At 45.1% G+C, this 25237-nt stretch overlaps 1 protein-coding gene across 1 annotated transcript in view; it reads left to right on the top strand.

The window, feature by feature from the left end:
* Nucleotides 1-25237, top strand: part of LOC137411317 (pigment epithelium-derived factor-like) — a 58420-nt gene that overhangs the window by 6646 nt on the left and 26537 nt on the right. The window contains exons 3-6 of the mRNA XM_068096677.2: nucleotides 10746-10965; nucleotides 13197-13349; nucleotides 19497-19700; nucleotides 23661-23803. Of these exons, the coding sequence (XP_067952778.2) occupies nucleotides 10746-10965; nucleotides 13197-13349; nucleotides 19497-19700; nucleotides 23661-23803 (720 nt within the window). The remainder of the gene's footprint in view (nucleotides 1-10745; nucleotides 10966-13196; nucleotides 13350-19496; nucleotides 19701-23660; nucleotides 23804-25237) is intronic.

Below are 25237 nucleotides of genomic sequence, written 5' to 3'. Positions count from 1 at the left end.
TTTTCCCACATAAGTAGTTGATCATATGTTTGACATTTCGCAATGATCCGTTAAGTGCTACTCAGTAAAAGATTTTTTTTTTTTTTTTTTTGCTTAAATTAAATTCAGGATGGCGGCCAAACTACATGACTGATGATATTATAGTTTGCAAATGTTTTTTCCCCCATTGGTATCTAAAGATATGTTTTAAGTTTCATATCGATTGGATAAGCGGTATCGGAGAAGTGGCTTTTAAAGTATTGTTTTAAAATCCAATATGACCGCCAAACCATGTGACCGATGATGGGGTTTTTTTTTTTGCAAACTTTAATCCACATGGCTAATCGATTATATTTGTAAAATTTCGCATTGATCCGTTCAGCGGTTCTAGATAAGATGTTTAAAGTTTATGATGTCATAGGCAATGGCAGCGAATGCAAGTCAAAATCTCAAAAATGAAATTGTGATGCACCAAGTTACTGTGGCATCTATAATGAGTTAAGGTTTCGTAGAGCTAGCTATAACGGTTTTCTCGGATATGTCTCCACAAATTTAGTGAGAACTAGAACTGTGAGCAGTGATAGGCTTCCAGGCCAAATGGCTGCCGTACCACGTGACTGATGACGTCATCATTTCAATACATTTTCCTCACCGGTCGGTAGTCGATCATTTCTGTAAAATTTGGTTTGGATTGGTTAAGCGGTTCTGAAGATATGGATTTTCAAGGGAGATTTTCATTGGATGGAGGGGTACGACAGAAGGCTTACACCGTTTACAGTGGTAGGGGGAGAAATAGATTAACCCCAATTCACATTTTATGGGGAGTAAAGTGTCCTCTTTAAATCCCCCATACAATGATTAGAAAATCCGACATCAACAACAGCATACTGTAGACATCATCTGCCTTATCCAACACCAGATAAATGTTCTGCTCCCATTTTCAATCAGTTGATCCCTTTGATCTGTGATAAGCTAGAGGGGTTAGACATTATGAATGATTTAATATATTGATTTTGTAGGTACTACTTTGACATATACGTATTGTTGCGAATATGGAATTTGGCCTCCATATCCGCTTGTAAATATTCCCCTATTTTCTCCAATACTCCCCAACTTTCCCCAATCCCCCATTCCCTAGTCCCATTGCATGTAAATAACAATCAGTAGAGCCGACCTTCCCCTTATTCCCCCATTAAATGTCGTGCCCAGGTCCACCGCACCACACGTAGACAACTTTCGGACATCTTCCTAGTTATTCTTAATCTATGTCAGTTAAGGCCTCGTTTCCATTAATTATGACTCTTCGTTGCACCAGAATGTGATTATATGGCATCAGTAGTGAGTTTAGGACCTTTCCCATACCTCCTCCCATCTTCTTCCCCAAACAACAACTACAACAACAATTACAACTACAACTACGACTACAACAACAGAGGGGCGGGGAGTGTGCGTCCTCACACCGGCTCGGTTACCCGCCATGACCATGCGCTCCACGGCGTTACCCCGAAGGGGCTGGCTGTCAGCTCCTCGTCAGGGGCGGAGCCAGTAACCCCCCCACGCACCCAATGAGAAGCAACGTGCCGATTCCATCTGGGGCGGAGCTAACGAGCTGAGGGCGTGTCACTCCCCGCCGGATATACGCGGCCCCGCGCCGGATGTGACGACAGATGCGCCTCAGCTTGGAGAGAGAAGCCACCGCCACCCCCAGCGCGACGATACCTCCCCGCATCTTTGGACCGGACCGGACCGTACTGTACCCTGCCCCGAGCCCAGGAGGACCTGGAGCCATCGATACCCGCTTTCCTGCCATCAACCCCCGTGTGAGTCAGCCGTTGTCCCGTTTGTCTGTCGTCTGTCCGGGGTTAATATAAGAGTGTGTCTAAGTGCCTGTCTTTCTGTGATTATACCTCTAGCCCCTGTAATCTGACCTTTCCGTACGAATATAATCTCCTCCGGAGGTCTTGAGAATTGAAACATTGGTGTCGTATTGTGTTATTGTAATCCAGCCGGGTGTCTTCTTTTTCTTATTGAGCCAGCATCGCGCGACTAGTCAACGTTCGGGCACAATCGGGTAACTTGTGCAGACGTGGTCATACCATAAAACCGCTCGGTAAATAACATCCAAGCCACGTCTGTAACAATTGGTGTCAGGAGTGGGATTCGAGGCCCGACCAAATTTTGAAAAAAAAAAAAAAACGAATAGAGGAAAAAAAAAAAAAAAATTTGGTCAAAATTTGGAGCGGCCGAAATTTGTTTTGTTTTACAAAACCCGAATTTTGAAAGTCGCGCTATGGCGGATCAAGACGGCTGGGGTCCGGTAGGGGAGAGTGAAGCAGGGTCGGTCCAGGACCAAATTGAGACACGTGAGGAGAGCGAAACAGCGGGGGTAGCAGACGCGCGAAATGGCGCCTCGCACATAGCTACGGCGGCCGCACCCGCTGCACAAGTGGGAGGGATGGCCCAGATGCAGATGCAGGTCCTCATGGAGCAATTTATGGCGCAAATGCAGGCGTCCCTCAAACTGCAGAGTAACCAATTGGGGAACCGGATGGATGCTCAGGGTGAGCGATTGGAGGACCAAATGGGGGTAATGGGGAACCGGATGGATGCTCAGAGTGAGCAAATGAGGGTTGATAGTGGGCGATTAGAGGGCCAAATGAGGGGTACCGGTGAGAAGTTAGACAATAATTTTGAGGAGTTAGACAAGAAAATTGGGAAGTTAGACAATAATTTTGAGGGGTTAGACAACGGGATAAAAGAGGTGAAACATGGGTTAACGGGGGTAGAAAATAGAATGGCTGCCCAGGAGAATCAGATAGAGGGAGTGAAAAATGGGTTAGAGGGGTTAGAAAACAGTATGGAAGGCAAATTGAGGGACATGAGGGACCAAGCGGAAAGGGAAGTTAAACAAATGGAGCAGCAGATAGAGGGGGTCAGAATGGGGGTAGAAACCAAACTGGATGCTCACAGGGAGGAAATGGAGCAGATGAGGGTGGCATCTGGGCAGGAGATGCAAGTGATGGGAGAAGAGATCAGAAGAGGAGTGAGTGAGGAGGTCGGAGGAGTGCGCGAGGAGGTGAGGCACTGTGAGGAGCACATGGAAAAGGAGGTGAGAAAGGGGACTGTAAAGTTACAAGGGGGCATAGAGGTCCTGACGCAGGAGGTGGAACAGCTGACGGAGGGACAAAAAGGACTAACGGAGCAGGTTCAAAGGAACACTGCGGTATTAGGAGGGTTGAAAGCGACACAAAACGACATAAAAAACGACTTAATAGCGACGAAGAGGGAATGTCAGATGGTACGTGAGGGACTGACAACGAGGTTGGACGAGGTGATAGAGGTAATGGAGACGAAGGACCGGCAGGTGAGGACGCACCTGGAAACGGTCAAGGTAGCCTTGGAGGACGAGCTTGAGGAGACGTACCGGGGAATAAAAGAGGTGAGGCACAAATTAGAAGAAGTGGAAGAAGGGGTGAGCGAAATTAAGAAGCGACGGAGAGGGGATAACAAAGAGATAAAAGAGGAGATAAAAGAATTGGTCCAAAGTCTGTGTTTGGATCGTGATGATGTGCTCATTAACCGGATGAGGGATTCGCAGGTGATGGAGGAGAAGCGAAGAGGAAGAGGACCCGGTGTAAGTGGTGACCAATATGGTCGTGCGTATGATGCGCCAGGTGATTTAAGAGGCTTGGGGGTCGAGATAGACCCGGGTGTTCGTGAGAGGCCGTTGGTGAAGTGTGCGACAGGTCTGGTGTGCGAAAATGGAGGTGTGCAAGAAAGTCCGACTCTGGGGTGTGTGAGGAAAAAGTGCGTGCCAAGGAGTGAGTGTGCTGGCGAGAGTGAGTCGGTCGTAGCGCGTGTGCGAGGGAGCACGTGGAAGCGCGGGGTGGTGAGTGTTACAGAGGGTGTGACGGGAGAGTGTGCGCAAGAGTGTGCGCGAGAAAGGTGTGTGACGGACAGGTGCATGAGGAAAGAGTGCGCTGTCAGAAGTAAGGAAGAGTGTCCACCTGTGGTGAGTGTTACAGAGGGAGTAACGGGAGAGTGTGCGCGAGAAAGGTGTGTGACGGACAGGTGCATGGGGAAAGAGTGTGCTGTCAAGAGTAAGGGTGAGTGCGTTGTCACGAGTGGAGGTGAAAGTAGTGAGAGTGACATGGAGCGTGAGTTAGTTGTGACAGGTGAGCGAGGATGTACACCTGGGATGGAAGGATGCACACCTGGAATGGTAGAGCGTGAGTGGGAATGCACGCTGGAGTTGGTGGTGAGGCACGTGGTTGGGTGTGCGAATGAGGGCACACCTGTGATTGTCACAGAGGAGGTGACCGAGGAGGGGGCGCGAAGCGGTGTATTGGTGAGGTGTGCGAGCAACGAATGTGTGCCGAAGTGTTCGGTGGTCAGGTGTGTGACCAAGGCTGTGAGTGGAATGAGGGTACCTGGGTGTGTAAGGAAAGGTACGAGGAGCATGGAAACGGCTGGATGTGTGAGCAAGGAACGGGCTGCGGGGTGTAAGCATGCAGGTGAAGCATCGACGTTAGACGGGGTAGAGTGTAGAACGACTTATAGCCGAATCGGGCCCTCGGTGCGTGCCGGGCCTCGCTTTGAACGGCCGCGTCCGTGCTCCACGAGGCGGAGCGGGCAGCCCGATAGGAAGGGTCGTTATGGCGACCACGTTTTGTTGAGACGTGCCGGCAGGTCGAGATCGGGACATTGGATGGCTCCACGCCGAGGTGATGTGTGGGATCTCGGCACGGGTAAACCCCCGTCCCTGCACCGAGTACCGGACGTGTCCAGCCGCTGGCACAAAACAACCAGCATCCATTGCTTGGCTTTACGAAGCCGGGCTTTGGACAGGGATTGGCGCACCGAGAGGTATTAGTGAGTCGACTGGGTGATGAGGTTAGTGTTTTAGACCCAAAATTAGAGAAAAACAAAATTTGATGATTGGCAAGGGATTGGCAGTAGTGATTGGCAAATTTTTAATTTGTTGAAATTTGATGTGCAAAATTGGTAGTGAGAGACCCCCGATGTGGTGGGATGGCAAATCCACCATCCTTCCCATGTGGGGCAAAGGAGCAATAGCTTATGGGGTGTATGGCAGTGAAAACTAGCCCGGGTGGGTTAGGATATTGTGTGTAGGGATCTAGAAGATGACATTAGGTAACGTTAAGATTAGTTAGTGACTGATACCTGTAGTGGGGACGCAGGTAGATTAGTATGGATGATAATGACGAGGGAGCGCAATAGTTTAAAGGGACGACTGGGAAGCGCAAGTTTCAGAAGGGAGTAGTTAGCTGAGATGATGCCGTGTTTGTGAGAATTGAACAGGTGTGATTGCACAGGTGTGCAACTGGACAGGTGTGTGGAGCAGTGTATGAGTAGTGAGTGTGTGGATCAGCGCGAATGCGCTTGGGGAGAGAAGGGTGCAGGTGGCACCAGGTGTGAGAGCACAGGTGTGCAGGTACAGGTGTGTGGAGAGAGTTGGAGTGAGTGGTACGGAGTGGTGTGCATGGTGCGAAGGTGTGGATGGGGGAAGAGTGGACCCCTTTCACGAGTACCCGGGGCGGGTAGTGTAAGTGTTAGGTAGAGGGTGCAGGTAAATTGTGGTTGGATATTGGCATTTGTGGTGCGGTTGCAGAATGGTGTTGTGAATGGGTGCATTAGTGTTGTGGAAATGGCTGGGCGTGTAGCCTGTTAGTGTGTGTAGTTGGTTGGGCACTCCACCACTGTGAGGATGTCGGCCAGGTGAGGCCGCAGGTGGGCTCTGGGAGCCGGTAGTTGTGAGTGGGTGCCTGAGGATCCCGGGTGTGGATCGGGCAGCCCAGTGCCAGAGAGGGCACGGAGTGGGGAGAGAGCCAGAGGGCCTTCCCCTGGTAGTTAGGTTAGGGTAAGGATCAGGTAAGCTCGGAGGCAACTGCAGTGGTGGAGGTGTGCAGGTGGGTAGACCCACTGGGAGAGGTACACGTCGCAGCCCAGAAATTGTACGAGGGCACCGGGAGATGAATCGGGGGAGTGAGACCCCAAATTGAAGAGCACCACAGTTTGGCCAATGGGAATTGGTTTTTAGAACCCATAGTGTAAGAGGGCCAATGGTTTGGCCGGAGAAAGACCCCGGGTAGTGTAAAGTTGTTAAAGTCATTTAGGCGATAGTTAGGATTGATGAACCTGTCGCACCATACGCAGCCACTTACCTGTGGTGATGATGATGACTCCACACCTGTGTTTTCTTCGTTTTGTTGCAGAAAATGAGATTGCTGTGAGGATTTGTGAGACGCATCACGACGTGGATGAGACATTGGGGTGATTCCATCTCTCCCTCCCTAGGAGGGACTGATGATGAATTGGTAATGGCAAATTTTGATGAGTTGAAAATGGCAAATTTTGATGAGAGTTGAAAATGGCAAATTTGATTGGTTAGGAGGGAGAGAAGACGAATTTGGTTTATGGGAGGAACGGGGAAGACAGTAGGGATGTTTGTTGATTTGTAAAGTAGATGTTTATGGGTAGTGTTGTGTTGTGTGGATACAGTAAGGGGTAAGGGAGGGGCCATGTAGGTTACCTGGTGGGGGGGGGGCGTACGATAGGAACGTACCTGTCTCACCTGGTTCCCATGTGCCCCCAGTGTGCATTACCTTATATTGCGTGCACTTTTGCGCCCTTACCACCTTACTCACTTGGTTCTTCTTTTGTCTCCCACCTCCGAGGATCTGGCTTTGGGGTAGAGAGAGAGGAGAGAGAGGTGCTGGCTGCGCAGTTGTGGGCCTGCACTTTCGCTGTTTGCTGCCGGGATCGATACACCATATGGACCGCAATGTTTGTGGCCACCCACAATGGCCCGCAGTTCGTTTGCGGCCAAGCACCACCCGGGGATGGACCTATGGGTCAACGTGGCACCTATGCCATAAAGGTGAACCACTGTTAATTAACACCACTGAAGGCCACACGAAGAGCAAGAGACACCTGCAGGGTTAGGGGTTGTCGAATTTATTTTTATTCCAATGAACAATGGTGACTGCACCGATTGGTGGTGGGGTGGTGCTTTTGATGCTCGGGAAGGGTGCTCTGCACGTTATTAAAGGCCGTCGGCCACAGAGCACTCGTGGGTTGGTGTATCGATGCTGGCAAGCGCGCTCTCTCTATGCATAACATCTGCATGTGTTCCTCCAAAAACAGGTCCTGGATCGTAGTGTAGATATCAGCGTAATCTTGTAAATAATGCTCCCTACCGGCTGTATGTTTAGTTTGAGAATTCTTTCCGGATTCGGTTATCCTGTGGGTGTGTTTCTGTGAGGAGAAGGGTGCAACGTCGCAGGGGGACATATTTACTCATTTGTGAATATCTGTAAAACTGTCGCACTCAGGGTAGAGTTAATAGTAGAGGGAACTACATTGCGTGCCACACTAAAGTAGGTAAAAATTTATCGGGTCGGGACGCCCCGAGGGTAGAGAAGGGTGCAATGTTGCGAATATGGAATTTGGCCTCCATATCCGCTTGTAAATATTCCCCTATTTTCTCCAATACTCCCCAACTTTCCCCAATCCCCCATTCCCTAGTCCCATTGCATGTAAATAACAATCAGTAGAGCCGACCTTCCCCTTATTCCCCCATTAAATGTCGTGCCCAGGTCCACCGCACCACACGTAGACAACTTTCGGACATCTTCCTAGTTATTCTTAATCTATGTCAGTTAAGGCCTCGTTTCCATTAATTATGACTCTTCGTTGCACCAGAATGTGATTATATGGCATCAGTAGTGAGTTTAGGACCTTTCCCATACCTCCTCCCATCTTCTTCCCCAAACAACAGCTACAACAACAATTACAACTACAACTACGACTACAACAACAGAGGGGCGGGGAGTGTGCGTCCTCACACCGGCTCGGTTACCCGCCATGACCATGCGCTCCACGGCGTTACCCCGAAGGGGCTGGCTGTCAGCTCCTCGTCAGGGGCGGAGCCAGTAACCCCCCCACGCACCCAATGAGAAGCAACGTGCCGATTCCATCTGGGGCGGAGCTAACGAGCCGAGGGCGTGTCACTCCCCGCCGGATATACGCGGCCCCGCGCCGGATGTGACGACAGATGCGCCTCAGCTTGGAGAGAGAAGCCACCGCCACCCCCAGCGCGACGATACCTCCCCGCATCTTTGGACCGGACCGGACCGTACTGTACCCTGCCCCGAGCCCAGGAGGACCTGGAGCCATCGATACCCGCTTTCCTGCCATCAACCCCCGTGTGAGTCAGCCGTTGTCCCGTTTGTCTGTCGTCTGTCCGGGGTTAATATAAGAGTGTGTCTAAGTGCCTGTCTTTCTGTGATTATACCTCTAGCCCCTGTAATCTGACCTTTCCGTACGAATATAATCTCCTCCGGAGGTCTTGAGAATTGAAACATTGGTGTCGTATTGTGTTATTGTAATCCAGCCGGGTGTCTTCTTTTTCTTATTGAGCCAGCATCGCGCGACTAGTCAACGTTCGGGCACAATCGGGTAACTTGTGCAGACGTGGTCATACCATAAAACCGCTCGGTAAATAACATCCAAGCCACGTCTGTAACAGTATATTTTATTTTATAGAATTTTCTCCAAATGTTTGCTGTATGATATTGTAGCATACATACTTTGTCTTGTCTGTATTGTATTTTTACCTGAGACATGTAGCAGGTGTACAAGAGCTTTGTGTTGCTGTTGTTGTTTTTGTTGGAAATCTTGTCGGGGATCGATTTTTGGCTCACCTGGAATACAGTTCCAGGCAGCTTATGAGACGGCGCGTGTCTGTCCGTCAGTCCATCAGTCCATAAACACTTGCAACTTCTTCTCTGAAACTGCTGATGGGATTGTGACCAAACTTGGTACAAATTATATTTTGGCAAGATATCCGAACATTTGTTATGTTGAAACTCAAGTTTGTGCGCTGCGTTTTAAAAAAACATCGGGGGGAGTAAGGGGCGTTCCCCCCCCCCACCCCCCCCCAAATATGTATTTGCTCTCTCCTCCGAAACTACACACAGTTTTGATGAAACTTGACCTCAACCTTCATCTCATGTGATGTACCAAAGTTACCCCCCAAAATATGTATTTTCGGTCATATTTCCGGTTTTTCACAGGTGCAAAAATATTTTTGGTCAGGAACCGTGATATGAGTAATTATTTAATGATATATCTGTTGTTTCATTGGTGCAGCATCCTGCTTTATTCTAACAGGTGAGCACCCAGGGGTATTGCCCCTATTTTTAGCTCATCTGGAACGTAGTTCTGGGGAGCTTATGCGACGGCGCGTGTCTGTCCGTCAGGCCGTAAACACTTGCAACTTCTTCTCTGAAACCGCTGATGGGATTGTGACCAAACTTGGCACAAATGATCTTTCGCATGTTGCAACTCAAGTTTGTTTTCATGGCATTAAAGAATCCTGGTCTAAGGGGGTCTACCGGGGGTGAAAGTGGGTCCAGGTTTGACCCCTTCCCCTCCCAAAATAGGTATTTGCTTTCTTTTCTGAAACTACACACACAATTTCGATGAAACTTGACCACAACCTTTATCGCCCGTGTTGTACCAAAGTTTGTTCATGGCATCAAAAAATCTGTCCGTGAGGGTTCTACGTGGGGTTCCCCCTCCCACCCCCCATACCCCCAAATTGGTATTTGCCTTCTCAGAAACAACACATACAATTCCGATGAAACTTGACTACAACATTCCATTCATCACCTGTGATGTACCAATGATTATTCAAGGCGTGATTTTAAAAAGCGCGTCGAAGGAGGTATATGGATGGGGCGACGGAGTGGTTGGTGGGGCTTGCTACCAAAAATAGATATTTTTTTTGTTTATTTAAAGTCTTATGATTATGTTGGTATGATTCTACATGCTGCCCTGTCTTCTAGCAACCATTGAAATTGGTTTAAAATGCCTTTAGTCAGTGCAGTATACTGTTTGTACTACCAGGTGAGCGCCCAGGGGTATTGTCCCAACTTGTTTTACTTACTATTACTTTGTCGTTTGACATTTTGACCCAATTATTAATTGGTCTTCTTCATATTCTCATAATAAAGGTTTCTTGAAAATTTGATGACAAAAGCTCAAATGGTACAAATGTTACGGCCTGGACTGACACACAGACACACATTATATATATTACACACACACACACACACACACACACACACACACACACACACACACACACACACACACACACACACACACACACACACACACACACACACACACACACACACACACACACACCAATTGAGATTGATACTTCAACACCTGCGACGTGGGAATGTCAAATGAACTGTCACATGTTATGTTGCATGGTCTCTGTTCCAACTTCCGAAACCCACATATGGGGGTAGCAACCAACAACACACACACACACACACACACACACACACACACACACACACACACACACACACACACACACACACACACACACACACACACACACACACACACACACACACGTGATTCCAAAACCGTGTCCCCCACACAGCGGTGGATGGGCTAATGAAAATTTGATGAAAAGTGATCACAACTTCCTGCAAAATATATCAATATTGGGTAGGAAGGAGGAGAACAAAAAATAATGGATTGGCATTGGCATTGCATGGGATACTTGGAGTAATGGGGGATTGACAGGAGTGATTAAAAAAACTCCACTTCATTCTATGTTATCCTATTGCAATATCATTGTTATCCCTTGCCTTCATGTTTCACCAAGTGTTGCATTTATATTGATCGATTTGTCTGCCTTCCCTTTCTAATTATTGCAGCCGATGCAGCATCTGTCCAAAACTCCTCCCCACCTACCTTTGCAAGACAATCGAAGACCACACATTTTAAATATGACCTGGATCACCTTTCATAGCCTCGTGGAGTCCTTAAATGATTGTGGTTTCGATATATACAATTCAGTGTCCAAACACAAGGCCGGAGAAAATGTCTTCATGTCTCCGTTCACCACCACGATGCTCTTATCCATGATGCATATGGGTAAATTTCCAACACCAAAACATGTCACTCGCTTGTTAGACCTAAATTAGTTATTTGTTATTATTAGAGTATTTGGATATACATTTCATAATATAGTGGTTGGAAGTAATAAGATGCCAAACCATTGGCTTACGAAGTCTTGATAGAGATTTTTCCATTTGAATAATCTTGCTATAATGTCAAAAACATAAATGGGCTGATAAAATTGAACTGCATGTATATTTGTTAAGGCCTCTGTGGACTATGCCTTCCACAGCAATATATGAAAAAGTGACATCAACACTTTTCCAGAGTATTCATGGTTTACCTCAAACTTTTCAAAGAAATAAAGCCGAAGAAACAGATGAAAGATCTAATGATCCAAAAACCACAGAGAAATACAAATTTCGATATTCTAATAGTTGACGAAAATACAATACTACTTTATCTATATATATAAAACACAGTGTGTGTGTGTGTGTGTGTGTGTGTGTGTGTGTGTGTGTGTGTGTGTGTGTGTGTGTGTGTAATGTTACCGATAGACTCCTAAACGGAGAGGCTTACGTGCTTGATATTTGGCATAGACATGCCCATTGAGCCTGGGACGAACATGGCCGAACTCAAAATATTTGACGATCCATATTTTTTATTCATATTTCCCTCAGCACATTTCAGCGCACGGAATCAACGGAATCAGAGCAGGTGGGCGCTGATTCGCTCAGAGCGATCACGTGATGACGCTATGAACGCTATGACGCTATGACGCTATGAAAAAAAAAATCGCTATGAAACGCTTTGAACGCTATGACGCTATGAAAAAAAAAATCGCTATGACGCTATGAACGCGATGACGCTATGAAACGCTATGAACGCGATGACGCTATGAACGATATGACGCTATGACGCTATGAAAAAAAAAATCGCTATGACGCTATGAACGCGATGACGCTATGAAACGCTATGAACGCGATGACGCTATGAACGATATGACGCTATGACGCTATGAAAAAAAAAATCGCTATGAAACGCTATGAACGTTATGACGCTATGACGCTATGAAAAAAAAAATCGCTATGACGCTATGAAAAAAAAAATCGCTATGACGCTATGAAACGCTATGAACGCTATGACGCTATGAAAAAAAAAATCGCTATGACGCTATGAAACGCTATGAACGCTATGACGCTATGGACGCTATGAACGCTATGACGCTATGACGCTATGACGCTATGAAAAAAAAAATCGCTCGCTTTACCAAGGGGCTCGCTCTCCCCCCGTTCCCCTCCCCTCCCCTTCCCCTTCCCCCTCCCCTCCCCCGCCCGGCAATGCCGGGTACTTCTGCTAGACTACTATAAATGAATGAGTTGTGTGTGTGTGTGTGTCATACTTTTAGTGTCTATTAATTATGTACGTCATTGATTAATTATATAATATTGAAATATACCTATTAACCCTTTAGACTGCTGAAACCCCTTCGACCTTTGAAGATCCTTTAAGACCCCCAATATCCTTAAGACCCCTAAATACCCTTAAGGCCCAAAAGACCCAGAGGATCCAAGAGAACCCAATGACGCAGAGGACATAAGAGACCCCGATCACCCAAGAGGCAGAGGATCTAAAATACGCCATGGACCCAAAAGAACAAGATGACCCAATAGTCCCTGAGGACCCAAACACCCCCACCCCTTCCCCCGAGTCCGGCAGGTATGCTACAAGGCGGTGAAGACCAATGAAAATTTATTTCAATCGACCAACGGGCCCACTAGTGTAACAAAACAGCACGCTAAAAAGATAAATAATCATTTTGGTTCATCATGGTTATGTTGCATCTAAATATTGTTGTTGTTGCATCACAACGGGCCCTAATAAAACAAGACATCTTCCCCACATCATCATACAGAATGTACAAACAGAGGTAAGGTAAGTGTTAATTTGAGGACGGACAGGTGGACAGCAAAATAATGGAGGAAGGAAGTAAGCAGTGGATCAAATAAAAACAGCTGCTTGCTGACTTTTGTTTTTCCTTGTTTAACGAGCAGATATGTTTTTGGTTTATTTTGGCAAAATGAAGCAAAATATCAATATCGATACCTGTCTTTAACATGAGGTTTGAAACGTTTCAATTAGGGATTCCGAGTTGTGACACATTGTACTATAACTAGAATGAGAGATGGTGACGTTTACGTTTTGTTTTAATGTAAACCATAATTTAATCAACAATTAACATAATAACAAACACCGATATGTTGTAGGTTCTGGTAAACCGACAGACTTGATCCTGGCTCGACGTCTGCGATTCCTGCGATTGAGGAACCCAGACGTCCATGCCACCATGAAGCAAGTCATCGACTCCACGCACAGTCACAAAAGCACCAGCTTCGCTGCTCGCATATTCCTGAAAGAGGGTAAGAGAAGTCACATTCACAGATCACTCAATATTGTCAACATCAGCACACACGGAAGAGATCCGTGATGTCAATTGTCCGTATATTTCTATAGAAGTGCCATCATTTTAACATAAGTTTTTGAGTAATGTCAGAGGAGATCAATACGAAGACGTAACTAGGTATGCATGGAACATATATATATATATATATATATATATATATATATATATATATATATATATATATATATATATATTGAAAAGAAAAGAAAGAGAAACCTCGAGAACGGCGTTTTCTTTTGTCAAACGTTTTCGCCATGATTTTATGACTGCACGTGCTCTTATTCTACAGGAACTACAGGAAAGTTAATACAATTCTAGAGGAGGCGCTCCTATGGTCAAAATTTCGTGCCTGCCCATCAGACTAAAATTTGCGGAGAAATTTGTTTTTTCATACTGATCGGATCAAGCATTGTACTTGTCGAATTATGACGTCATAATGAAGGCACCGATGACATCATTATTAACATATCTTATACCCCAAGGGGAGTACTTGAGCCATGTTTCATTGTCTTCCATTGAGCAGTTTCGGAGATATAGAGGTGTAACGTGTTTCCAAGATGGCGTCCATACCACGTGACCTATGACGTCATAATTGAGAATAAAACAAATTCTAGAGAGAGGCGCTCCTTTGGTAACATTTTGTGTCAATCGGACCAACGGTTGCCGAGAAAATGAATTTTTAAAATGCAGACGCATGTATGCATGTACACACACGTACGCCACACGTACGCAACCCATCGCCCAACCCTGCTTTTGGCTTCGAGAGCGCAGGGTAATGACTAATAATTATAAATAAGAATGGGGAAGGAATTGGGTTGGCAGGAAAGATAAGCACTTAACAAATACCAATGGCTCAACTACTTAATTAAACGAGACCTTAATCACATAGACACACAGCAGAAGCACACAGCAGGATATAGAGACAAGTTGAGAGGGAAAAAATAAAGAAAAAATGATGATGCGCTGGAGTTTTGAACTTCCCACAGCAAAGTGCAGCTCGAGGTGGTCCTAATGTGCTCTCTGCAGGAACGGAGCATGAACTGTCATTTTCAGTGGCGTTTCCCGTGACCCACAACTCAAGTTGCAGCACAGAGCAAAAGTCATTTTCTCTCTCCCTGCCATGGCGCCGATCTGCTCTGTGTCCTGTTTCGATGTGGAGGTGATCTTTATCAGTCATTCATCCTCTGTCTCTCATGCAGAGCAACCATTTTCCACGACAACTATAGGGGATGCCTCTTCATGGTGGTTGTGCCCCCAATACAAGTCGGGGACCAAATTCTTCCCTGCTGCCCGGATTCATCAGGGCAGCGCTGTCACAGTCAGCGAGCTGATCGGTCCTCATGGACCAGCCCTTTCCCTCTTGATTCTCTCTCTCTCTTTCCTTCTCTTCCCTTCCTTCCTTCCTTCTCTCTCCTTCCTTCCTTCTCTCTTTCTCTCCTTCCTTCCCTCTCTCTTTCCTTCCTTCTCTCTTTCCTTCCTTCTCTTTTTCTCTCCTTTCTTCCTTCTCTTCTTCCTTCCTTCTCTTCTTCCTTCCTTCTCTTCTTCCTTCCTTCTCTTCTTCCTTCCTTCCTTCCTTCCTTCTCTCTCTCTCTCTCTCTCTCTCTCTCTCTCTTTCTTTCTTTCTTTCTAACTCTAACTCTAACTCTGTCATGACCCTGACTTCGTGAAAGTGGGGGTGCACCATCCTGGATGTGCGGGATCTCTGGGTCGCTCCTGCTAGATTGATCGGCTGTCTCCGTGCCGTGGCCTTGTTCAAGAGAACTGTCCAGGGCTATACAACAACAACCATCTTCCACACCTGCACCGAGAGCTTCGATCGCATTTGGCGCATGTTTGGTCAAGTCACATCAAACCAACCACTTCAGGCACAACGAAAACCGTTGATCATTGGCTTTCCAGACAAACCTCGAAGTTTGAATCCAACTGGCCAAGATGCACCACTGGCCCACGTGATGCCCCTCACATCCTGCCAGATGGAACAGTCCGCTCAATGCTCACTCTGCACTGCACTGGCGCTTCAAAGAGGAAAATATAGCACATTTAGTAGTGAAACACAGAGGATTTCTGTGGATGATGAGATGCTATCTAAACACTTGATCTCTGGCGATACTAATTTAGGTAATTAACGACAGTTAATCTATCTATAATTCCAGTAATCTCTGTCTGTACGTCTGTACGTCTGTACGTTTGTTTGTCTGTGACCGCTGTTTCTCGACAACCACGGGTCCGATATACTTTTAACTTGCCAGGTATATTGCTGGGGACCCGAGGATGTGCCTTTTCAAGGTTTCATATTAATCGGACAATTACTTACCGAGCTATGTCCAAAAAACGATTCAACCAATCAGAGAGCAGCGAACGATCGCGTGTGCCGAACGTGGAGGACACACTCTGCCTCGGATGGCACATTTGACAGCGTATTCATTTATTTCACGTTTGCAAACTATGTTGGCGTTAAACTATGTTTTAAAACTAATAAAACCGAATTTGCGATTCATTCGCTTTCCTGCGCGTTTGTGCACGCGATGGCGATTTCTTTACCAAACTCCGGAAGCCGTTCGCTTTGGACCAAACCATTGCATGTAAATAGAGGGGGGGGATTGTCACCGTACTCGCAAGCCGTTCGCTTTGGACCAAACCATTTCATGTAAATAGAGGGGGGGGGATATAATTTTAGATATAGATATAGTACGGGCAATGCCCTAGTTTAAACAAATGCACCAGTAGAAAACTAATATGAGTAAATTATCCCTTCCCCTAGGCTATTTTCATTCGAATATATTTCGAGGTTTATGTGGACTCTTTATCAATGAAAATCAAAAAGTACAAGGAAGTTGATGAACCTTCACCTATTTCTAAAGGCCTTCTCCTGTTACATCCTACATGTATGCACATTTCCCATCAAATAGATGAAAGGCTTCCACCTAACATATCTAGACTGTATGAAGATCATTTAGAATTTCCCAACCGATTTCCCCTCCTGTAGTAGCTTTCTTACTTTGTGTCCTTGAGTTGTGAGCATTATATAATTCATTAATGTCACACCCTGAGACAGCGAATCTGCCCATCTTCTGCATATTTTTACCCTGCGCTCGCGAAGCGAAATTCAGGGTTAAGCATTCGTGTACGTCCGTACGTCGTATGTACGTACGTGCGTGTCTGCATTTTAAAAATTCATTTTCTCGGCAACCGTTGGTCCGATTGACATGAAATTTTCACCATAGGAGGGCCTCCTCCTGTAGAATATTTTAGTGAATATTATGACGTCACAGGTCACGTGGTACGGGGTACGGGCGCCATCTTGGAAAAACCAGAAAACTTTGCACCTCTACATCTCAAAAACCACTGAACAGAAATAATTGAGACAGGTCTCATTGCAAAGAACTCTCCAGGCGGAATAACATATGTGAATGATGACGTCAGAGGTGCCGCTGTTATGACGTCATAATTCGACAAGTAAAAAACTTTATCCGATCAGGATGAAATTTCTTAAGCATCTTCTCGGTATAAATTGATGCAGAAATAAAATTATAATGACGTCGTAGGTCACGTGGTTCGGACGCCATATTGTTTTGAGTGGAAAGCCTGAAAAACCACTATAATCAAATTTTCTCCAAAACGACTAAACAGATCGAGGCCAAACTTTTCAGGCAGAATCACATACCCATGACGAACACAAAAGTCAGTGAGCATGACTGCATGTGTCGCATGGTTTCGGAGTTATGACGTTTTTAAGAATAAACTTTTAAAACCTAGCTCCTCCCTCATTTTTGATCCTATCGAGGGGAAACTTCACAGATGTGTTCAACATATCAGTCTGCTAAAATGACCTTTTGGAATTTGCGATAGGTGACGTGGTTTGGCAGATATAAATACTTAAACGAAAATATTTAAACATTTATAACTCTTAAACCGTTTCATTGATCGACGTGAAACTTTATATTGTTGTGGATCTCGGCGCCGGCCTTCTCCCCTTACCAAGGGGGGGTTAGTCCCCTTGTCTTTGACTGGCCGACGGGACCCGGGACCTATGACGTCCTTCCCGGACAGCGTGAAGTAGGGTCGTAGGACTAGAATCACTATTACCTAATTACTGGTGCTGCCCAGAAACGAGGAAATAAGCCCCGCACGAATCACGCGTGCTGAGACGCCGAGCGGTGCGTACACGCGATCCGTGCCGTTTATTTGGTGAACCCGGTTCTAGCGATCTTACTCGTACCACGCTTAGCCAATGGAGAAATCACAGAAGCGGTCGAATTGGGAAGAAAGGAAGAACAAGATTTATTTACACTATTTACAATGATGAGAAGAAGCAGAGACACAGGGCAATCCTTAAGAACAGTCTTAACTTACTCCCAGGACAAACGGGCCCGTCTCACACACAGACACACTCACACGGTGCTTGCTGATGAAGGTCAGGTTGATGGTCACCAGCGCGTTCAGGGATGGCATCCGTGCAGCTCTCTCTCTGGTCCCCAGCTCGTACCGGGCAGATGGTAAGTAGAGAAGGCAGGAGCTCTCCGCATGTCGTTGGCGCACACGGGATAATACGGGGCGAACGGTAGGGTCTGGGCTCTGGCCGTTAACACTGGCGGCTATGGCCGCATTCACTCGCGTGGCTGTGTACGTAATAGGCGAATACAGTTCAAAGCCTTGAAGCGCTGACACCATAAAGTGCTCTCAATGCGCTCGCTGTAAAAGTCCTTCCAGCCCTCTTCTCTGCGAGTCCTTACAATGCGCAATTCCTTCAAGCAAGTCCTTTTGTAGCAAGTCCTCTTGTACAACGAAGTTCTGTGCATCAGTCCTCTGCAAGGGCTTTGTGCAAAGGCTTTTATAGGCATGCCCCACAAACCTTCTAGCACTTGCCAGATGCGCCTTACCACGCCCTATCACGCCATGCCCTTAGAGCCCTGGTTGGCTGGTGGCCCTTACGTCACCGCCTCTGACGCGCTGCCTTGACGCCACCGCACCCCGACCCCACGCTCCTCCCTCTTCTCAGGCCTACCTCGTGTTACTCAACTAGCGAGCGAACAAAGGGCAGCGAATGCTGCTGGCAACCAAAGCGTAACAGAATGCTGCGGGCAGCCAAAACGTAACAAATTGAGGGATCAGCCAAATGGGGCGTGGGATCAATTATGCCCATAGGTGGAATTGGAGGGTGGCGCAAAAATGAAAGGACCTAAAGTCATGTCTTTACACAACGCAGATATTACTAGTGGAAATGGCCTATACTCACACATACTATGACATAACTAATACTCTGAGGTGGCCTACGTGTTGCTCATGGCCTAACTATGGGGGGCAAACCTTTAGCCTTTAATGATGTCATAGTACAAATCTCAAAACCGTAGCAATATTATAGTAGAGGTAAAAAAGTGTAACACGTGTGCAAAATTTCAACATGATTGGATGTACAGTCTGGAAGCTAGAAGTTGTTATTGCATGAAGAAGAAGAGTCTTCTAGGGTGGGCAGGGAATTAATTATCACACTGCACATCACGAGCAGGCAAAGTACGGAGCGACCTCACAGGGTCATTTTGACCTCAAATAAAATTCTGATTTCAGATTTGTCAATCGCTGAGGTATATTAACAAACGACCAAAACAGATTTGGCGAAATTTCGACGATTTTTGACGAAAATATAACATTTGTGTATGCATTTCAGTAAAGTAAAGTGTTTGCCATGTCAGTATTTGAAAAATTGAAACGTGGCTCATTGTAAAGAACTCAATATGGGGAATAGGTGTTGTTAACGATGACGTCATTGGTGCCATAATTATGACGTCATAATTCGACAGGGACAACGCTTAGTCTGATCAGTTTGAAATTTAATTGAGCATGATCTATGCAACAATTATTTCGAGAATATAAATTTATGATGTCATCGCTCACGTGGTCTGGCAGCCATATTAGATAAAAACAGAGAAACGTTCAAAAATAGAGATTTGGCTCACACCAAGTTGACTGCACAGGGTAAGTATTCTATGAATACCATCTAGTTCCTTGTGTAGCAAGGCACTGGAGTACTGCGCATTGATGATTTTGCTTCTCTTATCTATATCTAAGTGGATGTGATTGAACCGTTGTGATTGCTTCTCCACAGCTTTGCCTTTACTGGACAGCTTTCAGGAAAACGCGGAAAAATTCTACTCTGCAAAGCCAACAAATCTTGTGGCAGACAAGAAAGCCAATATAGAAATGGTGAATTCCTGGGTGGCGGAGAAAACTGAAAATATGATCAAGAACTTTCTAACTGATCTCTCAGACCGAACTGATATGTTGCTGGTTAGTGCCATCTATTTCAAAGGTAAGGTTACCAGATCTTGTAATTGCACAGGTCTTGTAATCACATATATTTCTTACCTAGAGTAATTATTGTTTTGCTCTGTGTTGACTTGAACTTGAATTGAACATCTAATAATAGTACCATTTCAACAGTAAGTACAAAGATTGTACAAGGTAGGCCATGTGTCTTTTTAGCCCTGCTCACAAGTAATATTATTAGCCCCCGTTGGACTTGGTCAGAAATGGGGGCTTATGGATTGGGTCTCGTTCGTCTGTCAGTCTGTGCATGCGTCTGCAACCATATCTCGGAGATGTATGGACCGATTTTGGTCATTCATGACATAAAGACAATACATGGCAATATACATATATATACAAAAACAATATATACAAAAAAAAAAAAAAAAATTCATGACATAAAGACAATACATGGCAATATACATAGGCACATCATTTTGTTTCATGATGCGATCAAAGATGGCCGACTGGTGGCCATTTTAGTTGTAAAAAGAACCAGATGTTGAACATGTCAGCAACCATTTCTCAGACATTTAATGATCTACTGAATTTTTTTTGAATTTACTGATTTACTGAATTGCATTTACTTGTTATAATTTGGCAAACAGATAATGAATGATAGCTTAAATATGCACATACTTTTTTCCGAGATCAGATCCAAAATGGACGACTGACGGACATTTTGTTAGATAAACGTGTTCCCAACCATTTTTCGGACATGCATGGTCCAATTTTGTTCAAACTGGGCAAAAGCACAGTAAATGATGCCATACACGTGAACTTCACTTTATTTTGCGCTCTGATAAAAGATGGCCGACTGATGGCAATGTGCGCACGACCATTGGACAAGGAGTCCAATGACTGGAGGTCATTTTAGTTGTAAAAAAAAACCGGTACTAAACACGTCCTCAACCATTTGTCGGAAATGTACTTAGTGATCTTATTCAAACTTGGCACACAGATAATGAATGACGGCTTCCATATGCACGTCGTTTATTTTCTAGATGAGGTCCAAGATGGCCAAATGGAAGCTATTTTGTTGCCTGGAAGCTATTTTGTTGCTTAAACATGTCCCCAAACTTTTCTCAGCCATGCATGGATTGACCATGAAACTTTTCACTTGGGTTACCTGCATTCCTGTCACCTATGACGCGCCACTACTATTTGTAGCTGTGATGGAGGTGCTGGCTCGGAACGTAAAGGAGGGTTTACCGTGGGAGTTGTTGTATGCAGATGATCTGGTGTTGATTGCGGAAAGTATGGATGGACTGAAGGAAAAGATGAACTAGTGGAAAGAATGTATGGAGACAAAAGGTCTGAAGGTGAATATTGGAAAGACGAAGGTGATGGCAAGTGGTAAAGCATGTGGTGAGGTGGAAAGAACTGGGAAGTGGCCATGTGCTGTGTGCAGGAAGGGTGTCGGAGTGAACTCCATTCAATGTACAATGTGCGCTGAGTGGGTTCATCAAAAATGTAGTGGTCTGATAGGGTCATTAACCAGTGTGGCAGCTACATTCAAATGTAAGGTGTGCACAGATGGAGCTGCAGATGGAGGAAATGTTGAGTTGGATCTTGGAGACGGTGTGAAGCTGGAAGGTGTGAAAACATTTTGCTACCTCGGAGACATGCTGAATGGAGAAGGTGGATCATACTCGGCAACGGTTGCTAGAGTGAGATGTGCATGGAAGAAGTTTCGGGAACTGAGTGGCGTGCTGATGAGGAGGGGAGTGTCGTTGAAGCTGAAGGGAAAGGTGTATGCTGCATGTGTGAGAAGTGTTATGATTTATGGAAGCGAGACATGGGTCATGAATGTAGAGCAGCAACCGAGGCTGGAAAGGGTGGAAATGCGAATGGTTCGGTGGATGTGCGGAGTATCGTTGAGAGAGAGGAAGACAAATGATGAATTGCGAAAGATGATGGAAATAGAGCCTGTGATTGATGGTGTGAAGAGGAACAGGTTGAGATGGTTTGGTCATGTGTTGAGGAAGGATGAAAGTGACTGGTTGAGAAGAGTGATGGAAATGAATGCAGAAGGAAGTAGAGGACGGAGAAGACCGAGAAAGACTTGGCTAAAGATGGTGGAAGAAGAAATGCGGGCAAGGGGGTTAACAAGGGGAGATGCAGAAAATAGGGCAAAATGGAGAAGATTGTCATGGGGACCGCAAGGCTAACCCCCACTCTAGCAGGGAAAATGGCCTTAAAATGCCTGTTGTTGTGTTGTTGTTATCCATGTTGTCTCTGCCAAAAAAAGGGTGGCTGATTGAGACGACGGTGTACATTAAAGTTGCTATAGACCCCCGTACCTTATCCATGCAATGCTTTTACTCATCTTACATGGTATCTGGTAAATAGAAAAATCTCGGTGTAAGACAGGAAGGTGCTTTGCTTTCACACCATGTAGCATCCAAGCATTGCCACTAGTCGTCCTACTTATCCTTTGCCAGATAGAATAAAGAATTTAAAATAGCAGCGAAGCAGTGTCTTGCCCTAAAGATTTATACAAAGGAAATATCTTAAAATCCAAACAATGATGCCACTCTTTCTGCAACTAAATCAAGTTAGGGGTTGGTGGTGGTGGGGAAAAGTGTAAACGATGAAATTTTGGGATGTGCATGTATGAAATTATGAAGCCTCATTTGGCAAGTTATGTAGTGTCATTGCAAAATGATGTTAGTGGCAAAAGAGATGGAACTAAGCTGAAGGACCAAAAAGGGTCTTCCTCATCGACAAGGATTTATGTCCATAATTTTATGGAGGGAATTGAGTGCCATCAAAATTACAACTCTTTGAAATGAAGTGGAGAGAAATGTCTGACAGTGATTAAAAGGATGGGCCACAAAGACTACTCAACCAACGTCACAATAAGTGCTACGTAAGTGAAGAAGACTGCCTCAAACGCCATTAACTGTTCAATAGACAGAAGTGAGAGCCAGATGCTCTCACATTAATCCACATTCAATTTCCGAACAGATTTGCATATCTGTTGGTTCATAAATGAAATGAAATATAATCATCTTTGGCAGAGCCCCTAAAAACATTCCTGATGACTTCAGATTTTCTGTCAACTTTGCTTATCTATCCTGGAAGGGTATTGGTTGTCGGAGATTTTACTATCTATGTTGATGACCTGCATGATCAACTTTCATAATTTTTTTTTACATGATTCGTGAATATTTTCAACTTGTGGCAACACATTCACTGTCCTACACATGTTCATCGTCGTACTCCTGGAATTCCATGCATCCAGTAATCCAAAGTCTTTAAAATACTCTTTTTATGAACACTTTTATCAGTTTTATCTTTCCTTGGCTGAAATCTTCACATGCATTGTAGTCTATGACATATTGTAACATGATCCCATTAACTCATTTTTTATACAAGGTCAGAGGCTTGTAATGGAGCTGCACACACACACACACACACACACACACACACACACACACACACACACACACACACACACACACACACAGATGAGATACACACTTAACACAGCCACTGAGCTTGGGGGAAGTGCCGTCACAACAATAGCGCCGCTTTGCTCACCGCACTCAGGAGGAATTTCCTCCTCCCCATGGATGCCAACCGAAGGGCATTGTCCATGCTCTATCCTTTCAAATTCTGCTACGGAAGGAGCACATACCATGTTTTTAAGTCTTTTGTATGACTAGGCCGGAGTTTGAACCGCCAACCTCCCAGACTTAGAGGGGATTCTCTATCCATTACATCACAGAGTCCGAGTCTGGAACTGAGTTCCTGCACTCCCAAAGGCAGCATGTAGCATTGTAGCTCTGAACAGGATCCACTTCCTATCAAGGCTGGAGTAATCTCCTTTCACCACCTCCAATAAAATAACCTCCTTTCACATAGAAATGCATATTGTGTGCCTTATGTCCTAAAATGTATTGCTATTGTGCCTGAACCGTGTTGATGGATGGATGCTTCATTCCTCTGCTGTGCACAGGCTTGTGGAAAGACCCATTCAAGGAAAGATTGACAGAACTGAGGGACTTTCACTTGGATGAAAAAACAACCAAAAAAGTAGACATGATGTATTCACCAAACATGAATATCAAGTATGGTGATAACGACGTATTGCATTGCAAGGTGATTTAATGCACCCTCTTCCCTCTTCAATCACCCATTCGATATATATATATATATATATATATATATATATATATATATATATATATATATATATATATATATATATATATATACACATACATACATATATGTGTATATGTATATGTATACTTGACTCAAGACATTTCAGCCTTTCACTTTTAACTATTTTGAAAAAATTTCTAATTTTTTTTTAAATTTGACATTATGGGGTATTAAGTGTCAATTTAAATAAAATCCCAATTTAATCAATTTTTTTATTCAGTGTAACATAACAAAATGTGAAAAAAGTCAAGGGGTGTGAATACTTTCTGAAGCCCCTGTTTATAGATCCATATATATATATATATACAGACTTGGCATTTAATATGGAATTTTTTTTTTTTATTGACTTGGGTTTACTTTCTGAACTGAGTATATCAATCTGGTGAGTTTATTTTACCATTCGGTGATGTCTTTGTTGAAAGAACCATGTCACTGATTGTCTTTCGCAGCAAGAAGTCAATAACAGGATTATATCACAGGTGGCGTGACAAAATGTAAGGACAGGTACATTTGACGATTGGCTTCACAATCGGGTATACAAGGGTTGTTGCGTCCTGTATTAGAGGAAAACAACTGCTGCATGTCTACAAAAGTTATTGCCGCTTCCTCTGGAGATGGTCCGTCAACTTGACAATGCTGTTTGTCATGGAGTGGTGGCTTTACGAAATTCTGGCATGAAACAGCGTGCTATTGCTCGGCAGTATGGCATCACTCAAGGTCAGGTGTCAAAGATCCTGAAACGAAATGCTCAGAGGGGTGTCCCTACTCCAATACCGAGGCCAGGACGTACATGCAGAACCACAAGGAGAGATGATCGCCAGCTGCACCGGTTAGTCTGCAATGGCCGTACCAAGTCAGCTAATCGGCTTAGGGCTGAGTGGCAGCAACTGACAAATGTGCCTGTATCCAGAAGGCTAGTCAACCAACGACTGGTTCAAGCAGGCTATCGTGCCAGGCGTCCCCTAAGAAAGCCACGCCTGACCAGACAATACAGCCAGCACCGATTGCAGTGGGCCAGAGAGCACCGTCAATGGCAGCCAGGACACTGGAATCACGTGACCTTCAGTGACGAGTCTAGATTTCTGGTCTATCGTCAAGATGGCCGCGTCCGAGTGTGCAGACAAGTGCATGAACCCCACAACGAAGATTGTATAGTGCCAAGAGTCCAAGCTGGAGGTGGTGGGGTGGCCGTTTGGGCTGCTTTTCATGCAGGGGGCAAAACTGACCTGTTTGTTCTGAATGGAAACCTGAACCAGTTCAAGTACAGGGTCATTCTGGAAGAAACATTGCTTCCATTTGCTCGTGCAGCTTTTCGAGGAAACTTTGTCTTCCAAGATGACAATGCACGGCCTCATCGTGCTTGCATGA

This window comes from Myxine glutinosa, chromosome 1 (assembly GCF_964187855.1).
Source record: "Myxine glutinosa chromosome 1, kmMyxGlut1.1, whole genome shotgun sequence".
NCBI classification, from domain to species: Eukaryota; Metazoa; Chordata; class Myxini; order Myxiniformes; family Myxinidae; genus Myxine; species Myxine glutinosa.
The sequence above is the reverse complement of the archived record's forward strand: the minus strand, read 5'-3'. Positions and strand labels throughout refer to the sequence as shown.